The sequence below is a fragment of the Hemitrygon akajei genome, chromosome 5 (assembly GCF_048418815.1).
Source record: "Hemitrygon akajei chromosome 5, sHemAka1.3, whole genome shotgun sequence".
Lineage (NCBI taxonomy): Eukaryota > Metazoa > Chordata > Chondrichthyes > Myliobatiformes > Dasyatidae > Hemitrygon > Hemitrygon akajei.
The window spans coordinates 158,089,446-158,115,097 of record NC_133128.1 but is presented as its reverse complement, the minus strand read 5'-3'; the positions used below and the strand labels follow the sequence as shown (position 1 = coordinate 158,115,097).

General features: G+C 39.5%; 1 protein-coding gene across 3 annotated transcripts in view; it reads left to right on the top strand.

Annotated features, from left to right (window-relative positions):
* The window catches only part of myo1b (myosin IB), a 271,540-nt gene that overhangs the window by 98,351 nt on the left and 147,537 nt on the right, over positions 1 to 25,652 (top strand). For all 3 annotated transcript variants that reach the window (XM_073046966.1, XM_073046967.1, XM_073046968.1), the window contains exon 4: positions 9,215 to 9,309. In XM_073046966.1, coding sequence (XP_072903067.1) covers positions 9,215 to 9,309 — 95 coding nt within the window. The remainder of the gene's footprint in view (positions 1 to 9,214; positions 9,310 to 25,652) is intronic.

The window sequence follows — 25,652 nt, the reverse complement described above, 5'->3', positions numbered from 1 at the left end:
TGCAATTCCTGTTGTACTTTGGAAGAATAGTTGAACCACATTACCTTGGCAAATGAAAAACACAATGGTGAATACACTGATTTTCCTTATTCAGTCATTAGCTGGGGCCATCAGTGACAAGGCCAGCATTTTTTAGCCTTACTTTATGGCCCTGCACTAGATTGTGGTTTGCTACTTCTGTGAATCACTGTAGTTATGTTGATGGTACTCCTTTTGTGTTGTTGGGCAAGGAGCACCAATTGCTCCATCCAGTTGGTTAGATCATAAGAACATAAGAAATAGGAGCAGGAGTAGGCCATCTGGGCCATTGACCCTGCTCCGCCATTCAATAAGATCATGGGTAATCTGGCCATGGACTCTCTTCCACCCACCTGCCTTTTCCCCATAACCCTTAATTCCCTTACTATGCAAAAATCTATCCAATCTTGTGTTAAATATATTTACTGAGGCAGCCTCCACTACTTTATTGGGCAGACAATTCCACAGATTCACCACTCTCTGGGAAAAGCAGTTCCTCCTCATCTTTGCCCTAAATCTATTTCCTCAAATCTTGAGGTTATGTCCCTTAGTTCTAGTTTCACTTAGTAGTGGAAACAACTTTCCTGCCTCTATCTTATCTATCCCCTTCATAATTTTATATGTTTCTCTAAGATCTCGTCTCATTCTTCTAAACTCCAGCGAGTACAGTCCCAGGCGACTTAATCTCACCTCATATTCTAACCCTCTCATCTCTGGAATCTGTCATAAGGTGGGCATTGAGAGCAGACCCAAATGCAAGACACAGACACTGAAGTACTAGGGACAGGACTAGGTGTGTCAAGAAAGGAAGGGAATTGGGGAAGAGATGACGCTGGACAAGACACAAGCCCTGGACGAGACTAGGATACAGGACCTGGTCTAGGACTAGACTGGGAAAGCGCGATCTGGACAAGGAACTTGGAACCTGGACAAGGACTCTGAGCAAGAGACTGGATAGGGACCTGGAACCTGGGTCTAGACTCGGGCTCAGATTCCGTATCTAGGCGAGGACAAGGACAAGACATGGTAAGGCAACAGGTCTAGATAAGGGAGCAGGACGCGGGATTCCTGGGCTAGATGAGGACATAAAGCTCAGACTTGGACTTCGGAGACAGGAACACAGAACATAGAGCCGGGACCCCTCCCTGGGAACAGGATGTAGGGCCGGGACTCATACACAGAAAGCTGAACATGACGAGACAGTTCTCAACGCCAGGTAGCGGCAAACAGCTGGACCTACCTAGCGAAGGTGTGGCCACAAAGAGACAGTTCCAAACAATGAAAGACAGTTCCTGTCTGGACACGTCAAGGCTCCGGTCTTGCTCTGGCAGTAGAACTGGACGGCGAGAATAGGCGAAGATGCAGGCGAGGCTTCAAGCAAAGGGTTGCAGAAAGAAGGGGAAGGGAAGGGAACAGTCCAGCCTCAGGGTAACAGCAAAGACGGCCTGGCTTACCCAACAGAGACAAGGACAGGAAGGGACAGATCCAACCGCAGGGTAATGGCAAAGACAGCCTGACTTACCCCACAGAGGCAAGGACGGGATACTGACGAGACAAACCAGCAACCACACTTGAACCCAGGGCCACTTATATTCCAGCCCCAGTATGAGAATCAGGTACCTGTGATTAAGCCCAACTGAAACAATGGACAGCCAGAAGACCCGGAGTCCGGAGTCCATGGACCGGACCATGAACCAGAATGCGGACTTCACAGACCGGACCATGACAGAATCATCCTGGTGAACCTTCTCTGCACCACTTCCAAAGCCAGTATATCCTTCCTCAATTAAGGAGACAAGAATTGCACACAGTACTCCAGGTGTGGCCTCACCAGTACCCTGTACAGTTGCAGCATAACCTGTTGCAGATCAATATATTTCCATTATATTTCCAATATATTATCAAGTCTGGGATTTGTGTGGCATGGAAGAGAAATAATGACAATTGTCTTCAGTGCTTTATTTCCTTAAGAGGTATAATTGATGTTTAATGAAATACTTTGGATAAGTGACACAAGTGGGACATGAATCACAACATACTAACATTTTATTCATCTTTTAAATACCAGAATGATTACTGTTGATATTATTCATCTCTTTGCCAACCAACAAAAGCAGCATTGCTTTGATGGTTTGTACAAAAGTAATACGTGACGTATACATTGAGCCGCCAGGTAATGTGACACACCCCCTGCTTCAATAAGCCTATTTAATGCTGACACATGGCATGTAACCATGAGTCATGTGTGTGTGTGTGTGTGACAAGCAGTCAAAGAGGGAAGTGAAGAAAATATCTTACAGTATAATAGGTAATGTTTGGTACTTGGTACGTGATACATTTTGCAAAGTGGTGAGTGCATGAAAAATGAAAGTGGTTACTGACTTTTCTCCTTAGCTGGCCAGTGAATATAAACAAAAATAAACTGGCTTAAAAGAAGTTGCACTGTTGTGATAGATTGAACAACTGAAGCATTAAAAAAAATCTAAGGTGCGCCAATATGTTCAGTGCTTTGGCATCTTATGGCAGATCCAGTAGTATTTCAAATTTTATTATTTTTAATCTTACTTTCATTCTTAAAAAAATCCAGCATAAGGATTTTGTGTTGAGAACCTGTGCTTTGTCAATATTGTAATGTGCACTTGCCATGGAGTATGGTGTGAAATGCCAGCAATAACCAGATAGTTCTGTTGTTAAAGTAATATGATTTGAACGTTTCTATGTAAGTTGAATATATTTGCTTAAATCTCAAGTAAATCTATGTATTCCTGCTGGCTAGTGAAACCTTTACATACTATGTATCAACTCTTTTTTCCCCCGAAGTTCCAGTATACAAAACCAGGTTTTATAGAGGTACGAGTAAACCAAGATAAAGCTTTTAAAATAAGTGTGGGACAGATACCTTGAGAATAGTGCTCATTATAAAAGAGTAACCAAACTGTTCCTCAACATTAAAGTCTTTATGTTGGACTAAAAATCCTAATAGTCATTTTTGGCAAAAGCTGTGGAGGAATCACAAATGTTTGGTTTGACTCCGTTGAAGTTGAGTGACAGTGGGAGGATAAGAAGCTGCCACTGAAATTCCAGATGACTAATTGAATTTGATATACATGAGTTTATGTACATTCCATTATTAGGGTGTAAGCTTACACTCCCAGTAGGAAAATTTATTGGATGGAATCCAGATGAAGATGATATAGCAGTTGATCATAAATGGATTCCAGTGTTTTAGGAGTTGCAAACATTTACAGTAGCAAATTGGTGGTTGATGCATTCAGTGTAGTCAATAAGAAATCACTAATTGACTGTAGAAGCAAGGAATGACACAAAAATAAGTTGTTAAATGGAGCAATAGGTAGAAGACTGTTCTGTAAAGAGATCTCAGGATATTAGTTCAATTTCAGCATCTATTTTGTTGTGATTGTCCTGTTTATTATTTATTGTAATGCCTGCACTGTTTTTGTGCACTTTATGCAGTCCTGTGTAGGTCTTTAGTCTAGTGTAGCTTTCTCTATGTTTTTTTTTTACGTAGTTCAGTCTAGTTTTTGTAATGTGTCATGTAACACCATGGTCCTGAAAAACATTGTCTCATTTTTACTATGTACTGTACCAGCAGTTATGGTCGAAATGACAATAAAAGTGACTTGACGACTTGATGTCCAGGATATGAATGCCATGAAAATTACCTTTTCTGTAGCAGCACAGCTCGGTGCATTTCAAATATGACAAACGTAAATTATATAAACTAATTTAACATTAATCATACATAACTTACACAAGAACATAAACAAAACTAAACATAATGATAGGAGTGCATTGAGGGAAATTAATTCCTCAATGGTGGGGAGATCTGAACACATGATGTCAGTATATCATACAGTATATCAACCCCTGCATCATCTGTGAATTTCTTTGTATTAAAAATATAAAAAAGTCTTCATAGGTAAGATTGTGGACTGTACCTCATTCTTAGATCATTGTTGCCATTTGATCTCACTCACTACTATTGTAACACTTGCCCCCTCATTGGACCAATTAGGTTGTACCATAGTTTAGGGAAACCCACGCATAGTTAAGACACTCAACATATTCCACACTTTTCTCTGACCACACCCCATATTTTTCTTCCCTTCCCAAACTTTCTATGGCAGACTCCAGAGACAGTCTAATGATGCTGACACATTTTCCATGGAACAGTCGGTGAGTGCTTATTTATTATGAGCCCAGCAGCAGCATTGTGTGGGTTGGGTTTTAACATTCCTTAAAGACAGTAAACATTCCTTAAAGGAGGTTTGAAATGAAGTAGCTGAACTTTTTTTGGACTTCTAATTAGTATGAATAAACTCTTCTTAAGTTTCCAGTTGGTTATGGGTATCGATTATAACCGACATTTTGATGACAAACTCTACCATCTTCATCAGGGATTGATGCCTGGGCAGGTCTAGTCCGGTGGTATATATACCCCATCACCTATCCCTCCTGATTTGTTAGTCCTCAGCGAATCAGGTTTCAGCTGTCCCACCTTCTTTTCAATTGAATCCCAGTTCATACCTAGAGCGAGACCTTCATCTTGGTTAAAATTCTTTTTCTCTAGTTTTATTTCAATGGCTTCCTTTATCGGGCGGTCCCAAAAACTATTGGCGTGGCACAGTAGTTTAGTGCCATTGACATAGTTCTATGGCCATTGTGAATGTAGTGTTCTGCTACCACCAGTTTCTCTGGATAATCCAAATGGATACAGTTGATACAGTCCTGTGTTCTTTGAAGTGCGTTTCTACCGTGTGCCCCATCTGGCTGATATACACTGCTCCATATTCACAGAGAGTTCTGTAAATGCCAGCTGCCCTGAGTTCCAGGTCATTTTTGACCCATATAAACTATGATTTGAGCTTCCTTATGAGTTTGTGGATGGTATTAATCCAGTATTTCTTCAGGATCCTGGAAATCATGGAGATATCGGGAAGACTGTTGGTAGTAATGGGTTCCTCCTCATTTTTAGGTTTCCTGGTTTTCCCATTGGCCCTTTTAAGGGCCTAATTGATTTCCTACACCTTGTAATCATTCTGTGGGAACGTTGTGTGTAAACATTTTATTGTGGAGACTTTCTGGGTCTGAAATAGTTTTTGCACAGTTAGTCAAAGTAGAAAGAACCGCTGTATGTTGGGACGCATGATGGTGGCTGTTATTGTTGAGGTATAAGTCCGTGTGAGTAGGTATAAATACCACCAGACTAGACATACCCTGGCATCATCCTTGATGAAGGTGACAGAGTTTGTCATTGAAACATCGGTTATAATTGATACAAGTACCCGGCTGGAAGCCCAAGAAAAGTTTATTCATCATACATAACAGGACAGCACTAGATCCTTTTTTGAATTTGTAGTAAACAAATTGAAAGTAACCTTTCAATATAATTTAAGGTTTTAATAGTCAAAATTCCATCTTATTCTTGGTTAAGTATTGATACTATTGGGTTTAGTGCCCTAATAGAGCCTCAATATATGCTAATATCAGGCTGTTAGCCAAACAGCTTAATGAATAGGATCAGATGCTCTTTGATCCACTGAGTTCTTTCAGTTTATTCTTTTCCTCCTAACTCCAGCATTGTGTATGGGACTTTCAATAGGGTCTTCTAAGAGACTCCTGGATAGGTACATGGAGCTTAGAAAAATAGAGGGCTATGGGTAATTTCTAAAGTAAGTACATGTTTGGCACAGCATTGTGGGCCGAAGGGCCTGTATTACGCTGTAGGTTTTTCTATGTTAAATATGGCATCGTTTTTACAAACTAAAATGAATAGTGTCAAATTTCTATGCATTTTCTTTTAGTGTGGATGTTCTTAAAATTCCAAAGGTGCAATAGTAGATGAGATTATTAAAAAAAACCTGAGAAATTAAATTGCACATCAGATTCAGAGGCAGTGCCTTTTTATATCTTGCAGTCATTGATTTTGACACACAGTTATGATGGTTAGAAGTGTACGGAACTCAAATACTTCTCATATATTCTAGAATATAGAAGATTACTAATGGTTCAGAGTAAAATGCTGCAGCTGTGTTAGCTGTTCTGCCATTCTCCTGTACTTTCATCATTTTCTTTGTTTCCTTTTCATCCTTCTCTGAGACAGGTTAGCACCACTGTTCTCATTGTTGTGTCTGAGAACTTTCCCATCAGGAAGTATACAGTATATCAATAAAATATAACATTTTCAGTTACTGAGATATTGGGCTTGTCTGCTTTGCCCAGGGAAAGAAAAAAAAAGCCACTTAAAAGCTAAAGTAGCCAAAATGCCAGCTTAAGAAAGATCATTGACATAAAGTCAAGTGATTTTTGCAGTTTGTTGAAGGAATCTGCTCAGTTTCCTGTGTAGATGTCTTCTCTGTAATTTGGGGGTTCACCAACAGACTATTTGCAATCATTTCCTTGTCTTATTTCTGAGGGATTATCAAACGAGAAGACTTAGCATAGTTCTGTCAATTAGCTCAATGCAAAAACTTCTAATTTTTCAAATGCAGTTTGTCATCTGGATTATAAATGCAGACACCATTCTGCTAATGGAAGTCTCTGGCTCAAAGGCTTTGCCATTCTCTTGTATATTTTGCCACAATAAGTTAAAATGTTTAGTTTATAAACAACAGCTTCCAAGAACTGCAAAAATCAAGATGTTACTAAATTTTAACATTTCATTTCCAATAACCTTAACAGCACATCATTTTCAATCTTGAAGGAAACTAATCTCTCCATCATTGCTTCTGGTCTCTTTAATCAAAAACTTGTGAAGCGAGTTCACTTGCTCCAAATGCAACTTACTTCTGTATTGTGGTCTTTCAAAACTGTTTACATCACATTCCTGGTCATATTTCCTTCCACTACTTCACTTCTTCTTATCTCTTGGTCTTGAACTAAATCTTGTTTTCTGTTTCCCCAACCGTATTGGTCCATAGGGTGGACAATAGGTGGAATGGGGATTACACATCGATTAACTCCTGTAATGTAAGAAGACATAAGAATCACTGGTTTATCCTTGATATAGATAATGTGATTTTAATATTGTGAAGATACTAGTCTTCTATTTAGGTTCATCTTTTTATTTATTTCTTATTTTGAGACAGAGCATGGAACAGGCCTTCTGGCTCACTGAGTTGCACAGCCCAGCATCCCACTGATTTAACACTAGCCTAGTCACAGGATAATTTACAATGGGCAATCCACCTACTAACTGGTATGTCTTTGAATCATGGAGAAAACAGGAAACAGTACCTCAGTAAAACTAGCTGCTACCATCCAGGAAACAGTACCTCAGTAAAAAAGCCAGGACCAACAGGCTTGGGGACAGCTTCTTCCACCAGGCCATCAGACTGATTAATTCATGCTGACACAACTGTATTTCTACGTTGTATTGACTGTCCTGTTGTACATACTATTTATTATAAATTACTATAAATTGCACATTGCAGATTTAGATGGAGACAATGTAAAGAATGTTACTCCATGTATATGAAGGATGTAAGTAATAAAGTCAATTCAATTCATATCAAGGAAGCCTACACACTTTATGGGAAGGATGTACACACTTTGTTACAGAGGACACAAACAAAATGCTGGAGTAACTCAACAGGTCAGGCTGCATCAATAGAAATGAATAAACAGTTGATGGTTTGGGCTGAGACCCTTCTTAAAGAGGATGCTGGAATTGAACTCTGAACTCCGACACCCCAATGTACTGAGCTGTGATAGCATCGTGTTAGTTGTGCCACCAAGGCACCCTTCTTACACAGGTTGATGCTGACAGTAAATGATGAACATTGAATAATCTTACTTCTCACCGATACTGAAGTAAAGTCAAATAAAATTTGCTGACTGAATTGAGTTTATACCCTCAGATAATACAGACATATAATTGACATAGAACTAATGTGATGATTCTGCTCTTGTATTTCAAGATACAATGGGAAGGTCAATGCTAGGTTGCTTTTATTATAAAATTGTTAGTATGTGAGGTACCATGGAAACCACAACAGGTAGAAGATCTGCTGTAATGTCACCTTTTGTCCACCAAGTATAATGACTTGCAGTTTTATACAGCAGTATCATTTGGTTTATTCCAATAAATCTGTCCAATGAAGCAGTGATCAAACTGTTATTCAATGTAGAGTTTTGATTTCCCAGCAATTAACTGGCAAAGACTGTGGGCATTCTTGAATAACAAATTATAGCTTACTTGTGATCAAGAATTGTGTTGCTTCCATGAGAGCCTCAATGCGATAACATACTGTTCAGTAGAGAGTAAGATGGATTTTTCCTCTGTGCTAAATTTGTAATTTTGCCACAGGATGGGAAAATTTAGGTAAGGCTCTCACTGCTGGCAATTATCTTTTGATTACCACTAAATAGTGTCCAGGGTATGAGGACAGGGTTTTATTCAATTTCAATACCTCAACAAGTTATCCATGTATACTCATGTGCAAAGAACGGACATTTAATCAGGGTTAATAAAGGGAACCCAAACTCATCTAATGTCATCACTGTCTTGGAATATGGAAGGAAGTATCCCCATCTCCTTCTGGTATATTTATGGCAGTAAGAATCATGATTTCTTTCAAAATAACATTGACAGTATCCTTCAAGAGTTATGGCATTAGAAAACAAAACAGAAGGAAGCTTAGTGAGTGATTGCCCTCTGGATTTTGTGGAACTCTGTCACTCTGCTGTGATGCCAGTTTATTTGATTTTACCCATGTTTGCTTATTTAATGATTTACTATTTTAAGCATTTGCTTTAGAAGTTATTAGGCAAATGGACTGGATGAATTTCCTGAATATGTACTTCTGTTCATTATTTCAGAATGGGATCCTGTGCCCTAATTTCTGATGATCCCTCCTTAAACCACTTAAACCAAGTCTCATTCCTCCCTTAAGAACTTATTTAAAATCTGGTTCTTTCACCAAACATTTTGTACATATCCTTAAATCATCTTAGATGGCTTAGTGTCAGGTTTTGTTTCAAAATGATACTTTACACCACCTTGAGATATTTTATTACTGTATGTTTAAAGAGCGATTCAAATGTAAATTTTTGCTGTAGTTGTTTATAATGGTTGGTAAAGAGAAAGAGAAAATGCTGATTCTATCTTTCAATGGAAGTTTAAAGGTGTTATTTTTAAACTTTACAGTTTATAATATTTGTATTTTCTCCACAGTTATGCATTGGCAGATGAAGCCTACAGATCTTTACGAGACCAGGACAAGGACCAATGTATACTTATCACTGGAGAAAGTGGAGCTGGCAAAACAGGTATCAGAATCAGAATCAGGTTTATTATCACCAGCATGTGATGTGAAATTTGTTAACTTAGCAGCAGCAGTTCAATGCAATACATAATCTAGAAGAAAAAAATAAACAGATAAATCAATTCCAGTATACATATATTGAATAGATTTAAAAAACCCAGAAATATTGTGTATTAAAAAAAGTAAGGTAGTGTCCAAAGATTCAATGTCCATTTGGGAATCAGATGGCAGAGGGGAAGAAGCTGTTCCTGAATCGCTGTGTGTGTGCCTTCAGGCTTCTGTACCTCCTACATGATGGTACCAGTGAGAAAAGGGCAGTGCATTTCCTTGGTACATGGTACAGCATTTTAAGTCAAGATATTTGTCTACAACAGTAAGTTTGAAGATGAATAATAAGTTTGCAGATGAATAATAAGTTTGCAGAAAACATGAAAATTGGTGGAGTTGTAGAGAATGAGGAAGGTTATCAGAGGAGGTTGGTCAGTGTTAAGTTGTGAGCATAGTTGTACGAAAATCACGGCTGGGAGCTTAACATCCAAGGCTACACATAATTTCAAAAGGACAGGAAAGTGAACAGAGGGGGTTTGGTGACTTTGTTGGTAAAAATAATGAAATCAAATGCTATGAAAAAGTGACATAGATATAAAATCATCGTAGGTAGAGTTAAGAAACTGCAAAGGTAAAAAAACCCCAATAGGAGTTATAAACATGCCTTGGAAAAGTAGCCAGAATGTGAGGTACAAATTACAATGAGAGATAGGAAAGGCATATAAAAAGAGCACTGTTATGATGGTCATGGGGGATTTCAACTTACAGGTAGATTGGGAAAATTAAGTTAGTGCTGGATCCCAAGAGAATTAATTTGTAGAATGTCTATGAGATCGCTTTCTAGAGTAACTTGTGGTTGAGCCGACTAGGGAAAAGACAATTGTGGATTGAGAATTGTGTAATAAACCAGATTTGATTAGGGAGCTTAAGGTAAAGGAACCCTTTGGAGACAATAATCATAATGTGATAGAATTCGTTCTGTAGTTAGAGAGGGAAATGCTAAAAACTATGAATTGGATGACGGTGAATAAAAGAAACTACAGAGACATTAGAGAGGAGGTGGCCAATGCTGATAGGAAAGGAGCATTAGAAGAGGTGGCCGTAGAGCAGCAATGGCTGAAGTTTCTGGGGAACCAGGATCAGTCCATCCCAAAGAAGAAGCACTCTAAAGGGAGAGTAAGGTGAATATTAATGGGAAGTTAGAGGATGAGAAACTTTTAAAAACCCATTGAAGGCAACTAAAAAAATAATGAGAGAGAGAGAGAGAGATGAAATATGAAGGTAAGCTAGCCAATAAAATAAAAGAGGATACCAAAAGTCTTTTTCAGAAGAGAATACAAAAAGATTTTTTAAACAGTAAAAGAGGCAAGAGTGGATATTGGACCACTGGAAAATGATGCTGGAGGGGTAGTAATGGAGAGCAAAGAAAATGCATATAAACTGGATTTGTATTTTATATGGTCTTCACTGTTGAAGACATCAGCAGCATGCCAGAAATTCAAGAGTGATGGGGATAGGAGTGAGTATATTTGCTATTATGAAGGAGAAGGTGCTTGGGAAGCTGAAAGGTCTGAAGGTAGGTAAGTCAACTGGACAGGATGGACTACATACCAGGGTTCTGAACAAGGTATCTTAAGAGCAGTGATCTTTAAAGAATCACTGGGATCTGGAATGATTCTGAAGGACTAGAAAATTGCAAATGTCACTCCACTCTTTTAAGAAGAGAGGGAGGCAAAAGACAGTAAATTATAGACCGTCTATTCTGACTACAGTGGTTGGCAAGATGGTAGAGTCCATTATTAAAGAGAAGGATTCAGGGGAATTAGAGGCACATGATATAATAGGTTGAAGTCACCATAGTTTCCTTAATGAGATATCTTGTCTGACAAATCTGTTGGAGAAAATAACAGGCAGGATTGACAAAGGAGAGTCAGTGGATGTTGTTTACTTGGATTTTTAGAAGGCATTTAACAACGTGACGCACACGAGGCTGCTAAGAAGATAACAGTCTATGGTATTACAGGAAAGATGCTAGCTTGGACAGAAGATTGGCTGACTGACAGAAGGGAAAGAATGAGAATAAAGAGAGCCTTTTCTGGTTGGCTGTAGGTGACCTATGGTTTTCATCAGGTGCATGTGTAATAATCTAGATGACAGAATTGATGGCTCTGTGGCCAGGTGGTGGATGATACAGAGAAAGGTAGAGGGGCAGGTCATGTTGAGGAAGCAGCAAGTCTGTAGTAGGACTTGGACAGATTAGGAGAATGGGCAAATTAGTGGCAGAAGGTATAAAAGCATGGACTGGTTTCTAAAAGAGAAACAAATTCAGAAATTGGAACTTGGAAGTCCTCGTACAGGATTCCCTAAAGGTTAACTTATTGGTTGAGTTGGTAGTGTGGAAGGCAAATGCAATGCTAGCATTCATTTCCAGAGGTCTAGAATGTAAAAGCAAGGATGTAATGCTGAGGATTTATAAGCTTTTGGTCGAACTGCATTTAGAGTATTGTGAGCAGTTTTGGAGTTATATATCTCAGAAAGGATGTGCTGGCATTGGAGATGGTCTGGAAGAAGTTTAAAAGAATGATTCTAGGAATTAAAGGGTTAATGTATAAGGGGTGTTTGATAATTCTGCACTTGTACACATGAGTTTTAGAAGAATGAGGGGGTCTTATTAAAACCTACTGAATATTGAAAAGCCTATAGAGGGCCTGGAGAGGATGTTTCCTATAGTGGGAGGGACTAGAACCAGAGGGTACAGACTCAAAGTAGAAGAATATCCCTTTAGAAAAGGAAAGAGGAGGGATTACTCCAGACAGAGTTTAGTGAATCTGTGGAATGCATTTAATGTGGAGGCTGATAGGTTCTTGATTAGTAACGGTACTGCAGGTTACAGGGAGAAGTCAAGAGAATGGAGTTGAGATGGAAAATGAATCAGCCATGATTGAATGGTGGAGCAGTCTTGATGGGTTGAATGACCTAATTCTGCTCTTTATTTCTTATGGTTTTATGATGCATCAGGGCATATAAATTGGGGATTTGGGTGGAGAAACAGTAGATGGAGTTTAATCTGGATAAGAGGGAGGTGTTGTATTTTCAGAGGCTAAATGAAAGAGTAGAGTATGCAGTAAATGGCTGGTCCTTTGGGAGTATTGATGGGCAGAGGAATCTTGGGTTGCTGGTGCATAGCTCACTGACAGTGGATAGGGTGCTAAAGTGCTTACCTTAGGGACAGTGAGTTGTGAGGCCATGTTGCAGCAGTATAAAACTCTGGTTAGGCTGCTTTGCTGTGGAGCTTCTGGATGAATGGCTTGTTTCTGAACTATAAGTTCATTCTATCAGTTGTAATTACTAACCTTGGACAGAGCAGATATTTTACTTCTTTGCCTTTATCCGAAGATTTATTATTCCTTTTGTGGAATTTGCATTAATTTTTACTTGAAACTCCATTCCTTCTGGGAAAATGAATCTTTGTTTGCTCTGTTTGGAGCCTAACATCAAACGTCAATCCATCACATAATTGCAGTTGATATTTATGTCTTGTGATTATAAACATTTAGTCAGATGTTATGGTGCATCATATAAGATCTGAAAATATGCTCTCTATAATTGAGAGTTACATCGTAAACATTTGTATGGTGCATAATTTTCCTTTACTTAATCCACACCCTGTTGGGAGTCAAGCTTGGACTGGGATGAATTTGCAGAAGTTGATTCCATATATTACAGAACAGTTCCATGCGCATAATTCTCTTTGTGTAAATTCCATTACCCAACTGGCACATGTCTGTCCTATAGCTAATTGGTGGTAGTAAAGCTGGGATAGATATACTGTATACTGGTGAATACAAGAGATTTACATTAAAAATACACACACTATAGATATGAGAATAATTTTGAGATTGAAATACAGCTATACAAGTGTTTATTTGAAATATCAGCACTGTGTATTTTGCTTGTTCTGTGCACTGGGCACAAAAATATGGTTTGTGAAAAATATATGGTAAGATTCATTCTAGAAAGTTCTTCCCAGTTTCTGAACCGTTCTTTGATTCATAGTGTAATTTGTGCTCAAATGTTATAAAGTGTTTTATCCTCCCTTTTGTCCTGAATTCCCACTCATTCTTATTTTTACCCCACTGCTCTCAAAATTTTCCAAAAAGCAACATTAACAGCAGATGTTTCAAAATGTAATTTTAATAATTTTTTAACCAAATAGTTATATGTAGTAATCTAATTAAGTAAGATTAAATCATTAAAAAAGTTTTTGCCAAAAAAAAAGGATTTTTATAATCATATTGTCAATATATCAGCACAGAATAGCTCAAATTACCAAAATGAACATTGAAAAAAATCATTAAAATTTTACTGGCTTTCAAAGCTAATTAAAACATACGTCATATTTATAAACTTTAAATATTCACCAATGGGTCTTTGTGCCTTAAAAGCACAAGCTTAGTTATTGAAGCCCATTTGATTGTCTTTTAAATGAGCACAATTTGTGGAAACTTACAATGATGGTAGTTCTCCTTCGAGTGTAGTTATTTTTTCTACCCTAGTTTGCTTCAAGGAAGAGGTTTTTTAAACCAGCACAGAAAATGGGGAGCTGGCAATAATAAATTGTATTTAAAATTTCTTGATACTTTGGGTTAGTTATGTTGATTTCCAAGCTAATCACCTCAATATAAAACAATAGAACTGAGTATAATCTCCATTCTTCCATCTTTTGCGTGTTTTTATTCAGGTTTTATTATAATCATATACTGAATTTCATCTACTTTGCCATGAAACTACAACGGTAGTCATGGAAATAATAGACATTGATACGAATGTTGAAGTCCTACCATGAGCAGATGTACATTTAATGAAAGGGTTTTTGAATTATCCTTTCATCATACATTTTCTTTCTTTCTTTCTTTCTTTCTTTCTCTCTCTCTCTGCTTTATTTTTCTGATCCTCTTTAACTGTTCCATCTGCTCTCCATGCTTTTCTTTTGTCAGCATCCTTAATCAGTTCTTAGAATTCATTGGTTAAGCAGAGGGCTTGGATCATCAATGAGGCCACAGATTCTCCTCTTCATGGTGACTTTATCATGTAAAGGGAACCATGGTAGTGTAGCAGATAGCATGATACTATTACAGCTCGGGGCGTTGGAGTACAGAGTCCAATTCTGATGCCATCTGTACAAAGTTGTACATTCTTCCTGTGAAGCGCATGAATTTCCTCCGGGTGCTCTGGTTTCCTCCCACATTGCAAAGATGTACTGGTTAGTGAGTTAGTTGGTCATTGTAAATTGTCCTGTGATTAGGAAAGGGTTAAATAGGTGGGTTGCTGGGCAGTGCAGTTTGCTGGGCTGTAAGGGCCTCGTCTATGCCTTATCTAAAAAAAAGTGTCATTGTTCCCAGTAACTTAATTTACAAGTTAAATTTGTGAACAATAATGCAGGGGAAATGCTAACAGTTGGGCATGCTCTGAGGTATAAGCAATTGATCAAGCTTTATTTAAAACTGTAGTGTTCTCGTGCAGGGTGTAGAAACTCTGAATTAACACCAAATTAAACCGAAGACAATGAAGACAGGATCGCACTAAGGTTAACTGTTTACTGGACACTCTTCCATATTAATGTATGGTGAAAACTGTTGATGAAACAATACAAAATATATACAGTATTTGTTTCCTTCTTGGCATCACATTTACATCATAAATGCTTGTAAAAGTAAAACTACAACAAACTATATTACATTAAAGTCTCATTAAAGTACAACATACAGTCAGAATCTACCTACGTCATCAACAACTTTAAATACACTTCAACACAAACTATCCAGCAACGCTTTCAATAGCACAAGAAAATAAACTTTATCAACCGTCATTTCTTTTAACAGAAACAGCGTTAACATTTTTACTTCAACATACCGACTGTCATATGAACTTAAGGCGTTGCTTCTATGATGTTTCTTAGTGCGTAGAAATGGAACTTTTCTCGCGCTGATCCTGCACACGCAAGCCCCCGCCTTCCCGTTTCTCCAAACCGGTATTTACCCACAAGACGTGGCGAAACCGGGTGTGATACATCACAGATAATGAATTTACCTTCAACAACTACAATGTTAGTTATCAACCTTAACTTTAACTAGAAAATAATTACAAAAGAATTACTAAAGGGAAAATGTAATACAGCTAAACAAGTGCCTTAAGGGCAACACAAAAACAGTACTTAAAACTATTGACTGCATTTCAATTGGTTGGTAGAAATGTCTCTTTGGTTGCTTCCCTAAATGATGGTGGTCAAAGAAATATGTATTTTGCATGCTGAACTCAAAATTATGCTTGATCAACAAATGAAATTGTGCTAAATGTCCTGAAATAAGGTGTGCACATGGAAACCATTCCCACCCTGTCCTTCCCTCCCTGATCTTGGATGTAACTGGCTTGGGTGGTCCTTGTAGCACCTTTTATGCACAGTGTAATTTCTAGAACATTTATTTAAATCTGGTATTGTCCTGGCCTTTTTGGGTTGCTAGCTGCTTGTCTAAATTAACTGCATTTTCAGATTAGTTGATTTTCCATTTAAAGGGTACATTTTTATTTGGTCCATGATTGTTACTGCTGACACAGAACAGGCAAGGTTGAAAGGTGATTTTTTTTCCACAAGTTTCCAATTGTCGCCACATTGTTTTATAAACATGCTCAAATGTAAGGCCAGATTGGCATGTACTCACAAAGAATGTGTGAGAACTTTATTATCATGTGCTAATGTAATGTTTCGGTGTTCTCAGCCCACCCCCGTCTAATGGATGTAAAAGGAATCCACATTGCCAGAGGGAGTTGTGCTTTTTTAAAAATTTGCAAACATGTATGAAATATTTCTGTTATTAAGAAAGCAGCTGGTTATTGTCTCCAGATGACAGGATACCGATTTAAATGAAGTATGCATCGAAAATCAGTAGAATAAAATATAGGTAAGAGTTAAGAGTGCAATAATCCCACAGTATATAGCTCAGTCTGAGATATTCTTGGATTGTAGTCCTTAACAAAAGATGACTAAAGCTGATCCACAGAGATATGAGTTTAAGCTATTTTAATTTGAAGTTTGTCCTATTAAGATTTGTGTGAGGAAAAATAGTCATCTTCTGAGGAAATGTGTAGCTTGAGAATATTTCAAAAGTTCAGAAGTACAGTTATTATCAAAGTACATATATGTCACCATGTACTACCCTAAGATTCATTTTCTTGTGGGCATTCACAGTAAATACAATGAAGCACAATAGAATCAATGAAAAAAATCACCCATGGCAGAGATGGACAAGTAACCAATGTGCAAAAGACAACAAACTGTGCAAGTATAAAAAAAGAAAAAGACAGCAAATAGATTGATAGATAGGTAAGTAAATAAACAAACAATAAATATCAAGAACACAAGTTGTAGAGTCCTTAAAAATGAGTCCGTGGGTTTTGGAATCAGTTCAGTGTTGAGGTGAGTGAAGTTATCCCCTCTGGTTCAAGAGTCAGATGACTGAGGAGTAATAACTGTTCCTGATGGCGGCGCGACGCAGCTTGCAGCGGCCACTCCGGAGCTGATATCTGTTATTTGTCAAGCGGGGTGCGTGCGCAATCATAATCTGATGAAAAATAGACGTGGGAGCACGGAGGAACATCTGGAAATCTCCAGGAAGACCTTCTTCGTTGTTGCTGCTGCTTTGAGGTCCGGGATCCTGCTGAGAAGAACAGCCCCCCAGTCCTCGGGGTCGCATTGCCGGTGGCCGTTGGTGGGGGCGTCTTAATACGCTCGGCAGAGGATGGTGCTCGGAGAAGCTGTGCCGGAGGGGATGGTCGGAGTCTCAGAAGTTCGATGGACTTGGAGTCCGCTGCGGTCAGGGCGCTTTCAGTGTGTTCTGTGTCTGCGAGGCTGGGTTAGACGGAGCTTTCATTGTGTGCTACATCTGCGAGGCTGAGTCGTGGAAGTCCATAGCAGGGGTATTCCCTTCTGCTGCCTACGTGGGATGACGAGTCTATCGGGACCCTGAGGACTTGTGGAAACTGTGTGGTGGTAGTCTTTTAACATCTTTGGACTATTTTTACTGTGCCCATGGTCTGTTTTTTTTATCAATTGTGCTGTTGTTTGCACTGTTGTAACTATATGTTGTAACTATGTGGTTTTGTGCAGGCCCTGTAGCTTTAGTTTTTGGTCTTGTTTTGTCTGGTGGGTTTGGAGCTCCTTTCCGGAGAATGCCCTAAGATGGTAGCGCGATATTAATATGCAGCAGCCACTCCGGACTCTGGATTGGGGATTGCCAAATGTTATGTGGATTTTCGGGTGTAGTCTGTTCTGTCATGTGCTTTTGTGCTATCATTCTGGAGGAACGTTGTCCCATTTTTTAACTGCGTTGCATTTGTGGTTTCTAAATGACAATAAACTGAATCTGAATCTGAATCTCGTGGTGTGGGACTTGAGGCTCCTGTATCTTATAGAGTACATAGAAAACCTACAGCACAATACAGGCCCTTCAGCTCACAATGCTGTGCCAAACATGTATCTACTTCAGAAATTGCCTAGGGTTACCCATAGCCCTCTACTTTTCTAAGCTTGATGTACCTATCCAAGAGTCTCGTAAAAGACCCTATTGTATCTCCTTCCTGATGGTAGCAGCAAAAAGACAGCATGGCCTGGGTGGTGGGGGTCCTCGATGCTGCTTTCCTGCGATAGCACTCCTTGTAAATGTGCTCAGTGGTGGGCTAGACTGAATCCATTACATTCTGATTGTTCTGCCATTCAAGGGCAATGGTATTTTCATACCTGGCCATGATGCAATGAGTCAATATAGTCTCCCATGCATCTATAAAAGCTTGTCAGAATTTTAAACAACATGCCGAACTTGCGCAAACTTCTAAGAAAGTAGAGATGTCTCTGTGCCTTCTTTGTAATGGCACTTACGTGCTGGACAAAGGACAGCTCCTCTGAAACATTGCGCTAACTGTTACTCTAACGTGGCACCCTCAGGATTCAAATCCCAAAAGGCTGCTTAAGGGAAGAATTTCAAACTGGAACAAATAGCAGATTTCTTAGATATATTCCTTCCCCTATTTCAGGTTTGCATGAATTTCAAGATGCAGCAATTAACATGTACTCTTGCAAACAGGAAGCATGACATAAAGCTATTATCATGGGACTAATAAATTTTTGTACGTTGAGTGCATAAATTAAGCACATTACTCATAGATTTAGGAAAAAAGTTATGAAAGAACTTCCTGTGAAGCACAGGAAATGTTGAAAGAAGAATATCTTTGTTCTTGGCTACGTTGCCTCTTATCTGAATACCATAATGACCTAGGTGTCAGTCCCCAGATGGATTTCACGTAGGTTCCTGTCCTGTAATACTATTCCGCTCAACAGTAGTGGAACATTATAGTAACCAGTGCTATGACACAACTACATTCATAATATGGGTTTCGGGTGAAATAAAACATAATTTACACTGTATCAAAATAATTTTGTAGTTTCTTCACTTATCACTGAGAAAATAGCTTGTTATACTTTCATTCTGAGCATATGATCAGAAACTTTTATTTTATGGTCCAAATTCTGAAGTGAACTGTTCTTCATTTGTTTCAAAGTGAAGTAACTCTTCCTGTATGTTGCAAATAGCCCATTTATACAAGAGTTGATCATTAACTTCATTCACTTAAGCTAAAATGAGCCCATCATCAGGTAAATTAGGACTAAAGCAAGTCTATTGGTAGCATTTGGTGGCAGGTACTACATAGATTCAGCGACATTTTGTGGAGTTAAATGCAATCTACTTCTGATTATTTTATTCTTTCCTAGTTCCATATATAGTGTTGCAAAATTCCATCTCTTCAAAAGTATATCAGTGGAAACACATTCTAGATTGTTTAGATCACCTTTTTGTTATTTCATTATCTTTGCACTGAAGATTCCTTGTCAAAGTAGTGGTTCTACTAATAGTTTTGGAATCTTCAAGTGATCAGTATTATTGACTGTTGAAGGTATTATTTTCTTAATTAGAAATAGCTACCTTTAGTGGAGGAGGGGAATATTTTGACTTTTATTGTTGACTAGTGATGTGCAGAAAAGTGGGAATCAAGACACTGCACACTTGTACCAGGGTTGTATGGAATTTTAAGTGAGCTTTCATTTTAATAGCTAATAGCCTTTGTAAACTCAGTTCATGTTTCAATCTCTTTGTTACAGAAGGACATAGAAACTTTGGTGAGGAAAGGAAGATAGCAAAATTGTGAGGTTACAACTGTCAAGAAAGGCTGAATTCTCTGTATATAGATGGCAGAACTGAATGAGGCCTAATTAATGAGGAAGGAATTTAGTTTCATAGACATAATAGGAATGCTTTGATTTTTGGGAGTATGAGTCATAAGTATAATCTATGATTTCTGCAGGGAGTTGATGAATAATAAATTTAATCAGTTTGGTAAGAATGTGGAACCTGCTATCACTATATATAGCTAAGGGGAACAGTAGATATGAACTTAATGGCAGTTAGAGTTACATGAATTTATTTACAGTAGCATAGCTAACATTATAAAAATCCCATGTAGCTTCATAAGAGGGTCAGCAAAATTATTTTACACTGATGTTAGTATAGATGTGAAAAGCTCTGGAGAAAGAAAGAAATGAATCTTAGGAGGAAAGGGCAACTTAAGGTTTTAGGAGGGAAGCAAAGTCTTATATGGCACAATGTTTTGATGTTATGTGTGCTGACCATATCAGAACCCAAGTGCAGTGTAAAGGCAGAACTCTGATGTAGTGACAGTGACAAGAGTTTATTCATAATAATTCCAAAAGAACATTGGTGGCTTGGCTGTGGGACACAGCAAGAAGTAACATTCTCAAAACTAGGACCCTGCTATTAGTTCTAATCAGGCATCTGCTTATGTAATACAGCTAACACAGAATCCCTGAGCCTATTAAAATAGGAGACTGCATTACAAAGAGTGAGTTGCGATGGACTAAATGATTAAGAACTGTGATTGAACAACAATTAACCAATTCAGGTGCTTTAAAAACTCTGGAGCCCATTGCTGTCTGGCACCTTGCACAGGTCTGAAAAACTTATTACAGAGGCTCCCTCCATATGACTGGCACATGACAGCCTAGGGACACTTGAAAATTTGAGATCCAGAGATGACTCAAGAGGGACCTTGAGAGACTGAGAGATCAGGTAACTCTGAGAGGGAGACTGAGAGTCCTTGAGACAGGGAGGACATTGAGAAAAGTCCTTGGAAAACCTGGAGTGCCATGGGAAACCTTGATAACCTTGGATGCTTAGATTGGGATACTTAGAACTGGAAAGCCCATTGTCATGGAAAAAGCCTTGAGCCTGGAAACTTGAGTCCTTGAAAACATGAAACTTTAAACCTGGGGGAAGGGATGGTAGAAGGATCTTGCTCACAGTGTTGTTTTACCCTTCAGCTGTATTTCCAAAGGTAATTAGCATCCAGAAGGCTGTACTCTCAATTTTGTAGATTCAGACAGCATAGATAGGCTCTTGTTACTACTGAAGTAGCTGGCTCCCTGTAGTTGTGTTTCATTTTGTTACACCAAAGTTTAAGTTTTCATAGGCTGTACCATGACTTTCATCAAGAGGTTAGATATTAAGTAGCTTACTCTTGATAGGGTTACTTTACATGTGTGATTACACACTCCAGCCAGGGATCAACTTTTGGAGCAGAGCTCTCCCAAAATGTATACTATTGACTTGTTTGCTGATTTGTTGAATCAAGTGAACTTCATCGATAAGCTTGCTTGAAGCACTCAATTGTAATGCACACCAGAATCGTGGGACTGTGAAGCTGGGAATCCAGGTGTTTGTGACTTGAAAAGCTTGGAACAGAGACCGCAGAACCTCGGAATGGACACTCGAAGTGTACACTCTGAATGTCGACTCAGGATACTTGAAATGTAGACTCGGGCAATCGAAGTGCACACTCTGAATGTAGATTTGGGACACTCAGAGTGTGCACTCTGAATGTAGACTCTGGATGCTTGGAACGCCGACTCGAGACACCCGGAGTGTAGACTCTGAATGTAGACTCGGGACACCCGGAGTGTAGACTCTGAATGTAGACTCGGGACACCCGGAGTGTAGACTCTGAATGCCGACTCGGGACACCCGGAGTGTAGACTCTGAATGCCGACTCGGGACACCTGGAGTGTAGACTCTGAATGCCGACTCTGGACACCCGGAGTGTAGACTCTGAATGCCGACTCGGGACACCCGGAGTGCAGACTCTGAATGCCGACTCGGGACACCCGGAGTGTAGACTCTGAACGTCGACTCGGGACACCCGGAGTGTAGACTCTGTATGTCGACTTGGGACACACGGAGTGTAGACTCTGTATGTCGACTCTGGACACCCGGAGTGTAGACTCTGAACGCCGACTCGGGACACCCGGAGTGTAGACTCTGTATGCTGACTCGGGACACCCGGAGTGTAGACTCTGTATGTCGACTCGGGACACCCGGAGTGTAGACTCTGAACGTCGACTCGGGACACCCGGAGTGAAGACTCTGTATGTCGACTAGGGACACCCGGAGTGTAGACTCTGTATGTCGACTAGGGACACCCGGAGTGTAGACTCTGAAAGTTGACTCGGGACACCTGGAGTGTAGACTCTGTATGTCGACTCGGGACACCCGGAGTGTAGACTCTGTATGCTGACTTGGGACACCCGGAGTGTAGACTCTGTATGTCGACTCGGGACACCCGGAGTGTAGACTCTGAACGTCGACTCGGGACACCCGGAATGTAGACTCTGAACGCCGACTCGGGACACCCGGAGTGTAGACTGTGTATGTCGACTCGGGACACCCGGAGTGTAGACTCTGAACGTCGACTAGGGACACCCGGAGTGTAGACTCTGTATGTCGACTAGGGACACCCGGAGTGTAGACTCTGAACGTCGACTTGGGACACCCGGAGTGTAGACTCTGTATGTCGACTCGGGACACCCGGAGTGTAGACTCTGTATGTCGACTAGGGACACCCGGAATGTAGACTCTGTATGTCGACTCGGGACACCCGGAGTGTAGACTCTGTATGTCGACTAGGGACACCCGGAGTGTAGACTCTGAATGTCGACTCGGGACACCTGGAGTTTAGACTCTGAATGCCGACTCGGGATACTTGGAATGTATACCTGGGGCACTCGGAGTGTGGACTCTGAATGTCCACATGGGGTACTTGGAACATAGACTTGGGCATGCACTGAGAGTAGAAGGCACCCTCTCCTCCAGCCTCTGGTTTCATAACGTCGCTGTTCAATCTCTGCTGGGTCCATTACTTCATGGGGTCCTTCTGTCATCCTGTGTGCAGGCAATATCAGAACCCAAGTCTAGAGAAAAATTGAATTCTGATGTGGAGATGGCAACAAGAGTTTATTCATATTAATTCCAAAAGAATATTGATGGCTCAGCCGAGCAACACCAAGAGAAGTAAACATTCTCAAAACTAGGAACCTGCAATAGTGCTAATTGGGCTTCTGCTTAAATAATACAAGTAGCACAGAATCCAAGAGCTTCTCAAAATAAATTTAACAAGCTTAAACAGAACGAAATAGGAGACTGCATTACAAAGGGTGAGTCATTCAAGAAAGGCACAAGGAACTCTAAATGATTAAGAATTGTTGTTAATCAACAATTAACCACTTCAGATGCTGTAAAAACCTTTGAGCCAATGCTCTCTGGTGCCCTTAACAGGCCTGAAGAACTTACTACATTTGAAGACACAATGGAAGAGGTGACACTATGAGGGTCAGGAGTGTTCAAGGGACCAGTAATGGAACCAGATATTATATTTAATGAAAGCTAAATACAGGTTTAGGAAAACTCAGTACAGTGTAGACTTCTTTAGGTAAAGAAAGCACATCAACACCTCTACTTATTCAAGAGGCTAAAGAAATCTGCCCCTCATCAGTTTTTATAAATGCAGCATAGAAAGCATCCAATCCACACGCATTCAGGGGTTGGTTTAGCACTTGCTCTGTCTGAGACTGCAAAGAGTTGTGACCATCACCAGATCCAGTCTCCCCTCCACGAAGTCCCTCTGAACCTCTTGCTGTTTGGTAAAGCAGCCAACATTAAAAAAGAGCAATATACACATAATGCTGGAGGAATTCAGCAAGTCAAGTAGAATCTGTGGAGGGAAATGAACAGTTGATGTTTCAGGCTCAGGTCTCAGTTAATTTCCTATTATTCTGACTTTACTTTCAATGTTTTCAATGCTTCATATATTGCCACTTTCATATTCCCATGAATGGAACCATTTATTTTTGCATTGTGTGAAATAAAGTTAATTGCCCTTCAGTTTGTGATAGAATATCTCCCAGAGAATTTTGAAAAAGTAGGGAGTCTATCTCCACAGACATGGATGAACTATAATTCCAGGTGAAACCCAATGAGAGAAATGCATTATGTTTAACTTTATGTTCCATGTTGGAATATTTCATTGTGGTAGCTTTGTTACAGTTGAAAGCAGCTTCTAAAAGCTAATGATTTATTAAAACAATTGAGTTTCTTCACTCATTGAGGTTTGTACTGGAGGAGCATTTCAACTAAGAATTGTGGACTGCAGATAAGTGACTGATGTTTGTTACTTTATTATTCAAGGCATTTTTAAAACAAAAGCAAAGGATTGTAATATTTTATCTTTTACTTACTTGTAGATGTTATTTTCACAGTGTGTACGTAAGGATTCTACTGTTTATGAGTTGATGGTGAAGTTATTTTTATCTGAAGCTCCGAACTCATTTGTCTATGAAACTTCTGTTGTGTTATCAGGATGGGATGCAAATATTAATGTATGTTTACATTGCCCAGTGTCATAGTTGTGTAGTTTTATCTATCTGGTATTGTTTGTTGCTATGGAACATGCTCTTTGCAGAAGTCCATTTAAGCATTGAAGGAAATCTATTCCACCTAAAGGTCTTTCAATTGGATGATCACATATTTATGTATCTACGTTTGTACTTAGCTGTGAAAGATCCAAAGTGGAATTAACCTAGTAAAGAAAAAAATTTCTGTAAAAAAAATGCACCAGGCATAATCCAAGTTAGCAAGCCTGTTTTCCCAAGATCATCTGAACACCTAATGACATCAATTATCATGCAAAGAAAGTTTCAGGTGGTAATTTGTACTGTAAAGCTCCAGATACTTGTGGCACAATTAGAGACTGGCCAGTATGACGTTGTGGGCATCACTGACTGGTGGCTGAAAGGAGGCCATCGTTGGGAGCTTAACATTAAAGGATATACGGTACTTTGTATCAAAAGGACAAGCAGGAAGGCATAGACAATGGCGTGGCTCTGTTGGTAAGAGATGGAATTTCATCTTTCGAAAGAGGTGACATAGGGTCAGAGAATGTTGAATCTTTGTGGGGTGGAATTAAGAAAGAAAGAGTGAAAGAAAAAACATTATGGGAATCATATAAGCTTCCAGATAGTAGCTGAGATATTGGGTTGAGATTGCAAAGGGAGCTGGAAAAGTCATGTATTAAGGGTAATGACACAATTGTAATGAGAGACTTCAGTTTGCAAGGGGATTGGGAAAATCAGGTTGGTGACGGTTTGCAAGAGAGGAAATTTGTTGAATGCCTACGAGATGGCTTTTTAGAGCAGCTTTGCTTGTCCCTACTCAGGAAAAGGAAAACGTAGACTGGGTGGTGTGTAATAACCCAGATCTTATCAGGGAGCGTAATGTAAAGCATAAGTCATATGTATTAGTATTGCAATGGAATAAAGGGAACTACAGAGGTATGAGAGAGGAGCTTTCCCAGGTGGATTGAAGGAGGATACCGGCAGGGATGATGGTAGAGCAGAGTGCTGAAGTTTCTGGGAATAGTTCACAAGGCGAAGGATGGATAGGTTTGAAGAAGTTCTCAAATGGCAGGGGTAGGCAACCATGGCTGCTGAGAGAAGTTAAGGACTGCATACAAACCAGGGAAAGGGCATATAAAGTAGCAAAAGTGAGTGGGAAGTTGGTGATTAGGAAGCTTTTAAGATCCAACAAAGACAACTAAAAAGCTTTAAGTAGGGAAAAAATGAAAAATGAGGGCAAGTTAGCTAATAATACAAAGCAGGATACCAAAAGTTTTTCAGCTATATAAAGAGTAAAAGGGAGCTGAGAGCTGATATTGGACCACTGGAAAATGATGCTGGTGAAGTAGTAATGGGGATCAGAGAAGTGGCAGATGAACTTAATGGGTACTTTGCATCTGTTTTCCCTGTGGAAGATACTAGCAGTGTGCTAGAGGTCCATCAGTGTCATA